General features: G+C 32.0%; 1 protein-coding gene across 2 annotated transcripts in view; it reads left to right on the plus strand.

Annotated features, from left to right (window-relative positions):
• LOC106691367 (hsp70-binding protein 1) overlaps positions 1-5,296 on the plus strand; it is an 8,854-nt gene that overhangs the window by 2,554 nt on the left and 1,004 nt on the right. For both annotated transcript variants that reach the window (XM_014437113.3, XM_014437118.3), the window contains exons 2-5: positions 257-437; positions 1,463-1,684; positions 2,058-2,213; positions 2,538-2,746. In XM_014437113.3, the coding sequence (XP_014292599.1) occupies positions 257-437; positions 1,463-1,684; positions 2,058-2,213; positions 2,538-2,746 (768 nt within the window). The remainder of the gene's footprint in view (positions 1-256; positions 438-1,462; positions 1,685-2,057; positions 2,214-2,537; positions 2,747-5,296) is intronic.

The raw sequence follows: 5,296 nt of genomic DNA on the forward strand, positions 1-5,296 counted from the left end.
TCTATTTCATACTTGCTTAAAAAAAACAATGTTAAAGAGCAAGAAATATACAATATTTCCTGTTTGGTTTATAAACTTGTTTACTATAACATTTACAGAACTAAAACCTTCTCTTTTTAAAATTAAAAAAGGAGTGAGCCTCTTTTGTATTTCCTTCATACGGTTTCTCAATAGTTTGATAAAGTGAAATTACAATTAGGTTAGGAACTAAATTGCAATGTTGTTTATTGGCTTATTTATTTTTTTTTTAATACAGAGAAGAAGATTTCTTGAGGAAGTTTTGAAATCCATGACAGTTGACATGGCTAAAGAATTGGCTGATGCAATTAATAAATTAAAAACTATGGAAAATCCTGAAACAACTCTTGAGTCCTCTGAGTATGAAGCTGCTCTCGATACTATATCAGATTTTGTGGACCACATTGATGCTGCCATTGGTATTGTAATTATAGATTTAATTTTAGTAATTTAATAATTCATTTTATTAGGTTGCCATTTCATTTCCCTATTGTAAATTTACTTTGATTTCTCACTATCAAAGGTAGAAAAGCTTTGTATTCATGCAGCAAATAAAAAAAAAAAAAATTCTCAGTCGCATTTTACATTATAGAAATCAAGGAACAAATTGGGTTCCGCACACATCTGTTGTCAAATATTTGTTCGGTATAATCAATCCAATTTTAATTAAATTTTCAGGGATTCTGCGATTTGGTAACTAGTTGGTCACATATTAAGTTTATCAGATTCTTTCTACTGACTCTTTCACTATATCAGATTCTTTATATTTTCCTCTGTACTCCTTACATTTCAAAAATGGATCATCTGATTTGGTCTAATTTAGAAGAATGTTTGTTTTAAATTATAGGAGGCCGCTGTGGCGAAGAAAGTTTGGGAATAGCTGCACTAGACATTCACTATGTCGTGTGTTTTTTGTAGATATATTTCTGTCTTTCTCAAACATAATTTGTAGATGGTTCACAAGTCATAACATAGCTTGTTATTGCTATGGAATATCTTAATTTTTATCGATTTAGGCTGTAAGATATGTGAAATGCAATAAAAAAAAAGATTAAATGTAAAAAGGAGTAGTCAAGGTTAAATCCATTTTTGGAGGATAAGCCAAGTAAATTGTACTAATTTTTTTTATTTACTAGCTTTGGTAATTTAAAGTTTTCCCATGATCGTTAACTTAGCGACTTAGTTTTCCCATGATCATAAACTTAGCGAATTAGTTTTCCCATCATATTTAATGTTTTTCTACTACTCATCTCTCTATACCCAAATGCTTCAGATCCATCTGATCTGTGGACTATGATTAAAGGAATGTAATTTGTAAAATATTTTTAAAGACATATGCACTTCTATGATTTACATTTCTTGCTTATTTTCCCACATTTGAAAGATGAATAATTATATTCTGGCAGGTGTATTGTTAATTAATTCATTCATCTTATTGTTTCAGATTTCTTTAAACTTGGTGGCTTTGATATTGTACACACATGCCTGCAATCAACATGTCCTGGAGTCAGGTCCCGTATGGCAGATGTTGTTGCTGTTTGTACGCAGAACAATCCATTTTGTCAGGGGCATGCTGTTACCATGAATTTTCTTCCTCGTCTTTTAAATATTGTCGAACATGATTCTGATGATGAATGCAAATTAAAAGCGTTTTATGCCGTTTCTTGTAAGTCTTCTTTATTTTATATTTTCAGTTCATTTATCTATATTATGGTTTGAATCAGTTCATTTCAAAATAAACAAAAGTAGGGACTGTAGTTAATGAAAATGTTCTATAATTAATTAAAGTTGGACCAACAACAGCCTTGATACAGGAACACCCATGTGTGAATTTCTAAAGGAAATTTCCAAAAATTTGGTCTAGTGGAAAACTGTCCTTATAACATGTAACAATTCAAACGAGAATATTTAAAAATATAATATGTATATATAATGAAAGTATATATATATCCTTTCTTTTTCCAAATTATTTATATTTTGTTTTATTTATTGTTTGTAATTAAAGGTTAGTTAATTATTTCAATTTTATTTTTTTAAAGGCATCGTTCGAGATAACAGTGAAGCTCTTACACAGTTTAGTAATCTAGATGGATTTTCTGTTGTTTTACGATCAATGAATTCAAATAATGAAAGGTTAATTGTGAAAGCTGCATTTTTCACCACAAGTATGCTTTCTAAGAATGTTGAGCTTAGAGGTATTTTTCATTTTATTATTTATTTGTTTACTATTAATTTCAACTGCTTTTAAATTATTCTTTTTCTAATATTTTAGAATACTATATCATTCATAGGTTGATACAAGTAACTAATCTGGTAATTTTTGTTTTTGCTGTGGGTTTATATTGTTTTTAATACATCCTAAATGAATATTTTTATTATGTGAGAAATAGTCTTAAAAATCTATTGACATTAACCTCAATGGAGCCCCGTTCATATGTAATTCAATTCAAAAAGATTCTTTTACTTTTTATATTCCTAAATAATTATAATATTTATTAATACTTCTTTCTGATTTATAGATGATCTTGTGAGGATGGGGTTTGTTGAAAAATTGATAAGGCTATTGAAGTCACCGCATGGGACTCCTCATGAACATTTTGCTTCTTCTCTTGTATGGTTGGTTCAAAATAATGAAGAAGCTCAAGATATTTGTAAGAGACCAGAGTACCATTTTGAAATGACTCTTCGCCAACTAATTAATGAATATGGACAAGATGATGCTTATAGGGTAATTTAATATTTTTCAAATTTATTTTTTACTGATGTTTTCTTGTCACAAAAATTTCATTTGTTTTTCTCATTAGATCTCATATGTTTCTCTTGGTATATTTTCTGAGAAATTTAGAAACCATTGAAAAAAAAGTAAAAAGAGAATTAACCCTTCTGCACATACAGCCTGAATGATCCAGCCTCGCATAAATTTTATTGTCTTAATTATAACTTAGCATATCATATCTGTGTGCATATATATATATATCTATAAACACACACACACGTGCATAATATGCTAAGTTAAATATGACAGGTGATATTAAAGACTAAATATACCAAATAAAGACATAATGTGAGGAGGGGTGGGGTGGGGTGGGGAGTTAAAAGTGATCTAATGACATTTTTGCCAAGAAAAGCTTTATTTCTGCCTGAACTTAATCCATGCTTCAAAGAATAATGAAATAGTGAAGTGGTCAATATTTGACATTATTTTTTTGCTGGAGCAGTATATACAGAAGTAGGCCTAATAAATGGGATGGACAGCTGCTGGAGTAATGATGCACTTCCCCCATCTATAGCAGTTAGCAACAATATGCCATCTAGATAGTTTGTCCTTGGTAGCATTTAGTGGTGTTTTAAGAAAATTTATAATACCTTTTCTAACAGCTAAATAGGGTCTGACTTCAGTTTATTTAATAGAAGCTCAAGTGGATTAAATCAAGGGCCTTCAAGACCTAGTGCATCAACTGTCATACCCTGGTCAACTTCATCTTATACCTACAGATCAATTCTTTTCTGCTTTTCACCCTTTATTCGGTCTGTATGTGGTTTTTAGATAACAAAAATTTCATTGATTACCTCATGAAAAAAAATATTGAATTGTATTTATAATTATGTGTATTTTATATAGAGCTTTGTATAGTAACTATAGATGATGACATTTAAAAACCCCACTTAGCCTACCATCTTTCCAAAATTTGTAATTTAAGGGGTCTATTGAGTTCTGATGGAGTAAGAACGGTGGTGCCTCAGCCAGGGAGCATGAGTGCCTCTCTGGCAGGTTTGTCTGCGATCTCGTTACCAACAATGCCAATATGGCTTGGAGCCCATATGAAAATTATGGACTTACCTTGTGACAGTTTTAAGAAAAAATATTGTATTCTTACGATGATTGGATGTTTGGGGTACATGTTTCTCAAACTTTTTAGAGAACTCAACGAATCTGAGATTATTAGAATTGTCTTTTGAGTTATTGAAAGGCAAAAAATGGAAGGCTGATGCTATTGTGTGGAGTTCGGCAGTTATATTGACCATAACTTATGTTGAATCGCGAGTAACAAAAGATAAGGAGGTTGAGCTTTCGGATTTGGAACCATCAGTGTATATTAAAGAATGTTCCGGAATATTTTCGAGAAGACACAACAACCGTTCTTCATACTTGACAGATATGGTCTTATTTTTGTGCATAAGGGACAGATGTAGCATTGTTACAGGTTGTTTTAGAGTCCAAGGTGGGTTCTGAATTTTAGGCTTCATAATCGGAATTGTTTCAAGTGTAGAGATAGCCAGAGTGATTCTTTCTGACAGAGGAAGTGTTGAGTTTTGTTTCTGCCGAAAAGCTATGGAGAATTAAGATCAGAAAATGTATTTGTAAGTTGGATGATTTGTTTGTTGAAATAATTTTGAAACATAATTCATCTAGTTTTTGTCTCCTAAATGATAGCGGAGATAGGCCTACTTCAGAGCAAATGCTGAGAATGGGACTGGTCCTGAATGCACCGGATACCTGTATGATGTACTGGATCGAGCTTGAAAAGAGTTCGGCGACAGACAGAGCCATAGATGAAAGGACCATAATCTAGCTTGGAACGTGGTACCATAACCAAACGAATGTGGTATACAGCTTTAACATGATACACCAATCCGAATCCCACGATGTACTGCTAAAAAACCAGAGTATATTTAATTTTTTTGTTACAGCTGACCTTAATGATGTAACGTGTGGTTCCCAACTTCATTTATGATTAAATATAAGGCCTAGAAATTTGTGAGGAATAGATAAAATTCTTAGGTGAAAGGCATATTTTTTTTTTTTCGACTAAAGTGGAGATATGCCTTTTTCTCTGTGGAAATTTTTAAGCCTATAGATGTAGCCAGTAATTAATTTTGTCAATGGCTGTAATTTACTTTTAATAGTACTAACATTCTCCGACCTGCAAACAATAGCTAAGTCATCTGCAAACAGTAAAGATTTGACTCCTCTTGGTAAATTGAGCCCTAGATCATTTATGGCAAGTGAAAATAAAGCTAAGGACACAACCCTGAGGGATACCACATGAAAAGTTATAGAGATGAACATAATTTTTGTTTTAAGGATTTGATTTGGACTAGTTACATCTCCTAACTAGTCCAAATAAGTTTGGAGATAATAAGAATTCACCAGGCAATCCAAACTCAAAGTCCCTTTTTCTTTTTGGTTGTCTTCCTTTTTCAAGATGTCCACCCTTGCTGGACAGAAATTGATGGGGACCTCCTCATCCTGGAAACATCATTTCCCACTCGTGCC

The sequence above is a fragment of the Halyomorpha halys genome, unplaced genomic scaffold (genome assembly GCF_000696795.3).
Source record: "Halyomorpha halys isolate HHAL.00 unplaced genomic scaffold, Hhal_1.1 Scaffold51.1, whole genome shotgun sequence".
NCBI lineage: Eukaryota > Metazoa > Arthropoda > Insecta > Hemiptera > Pentatomidae > Halyomorpha > Halyomorpha halys.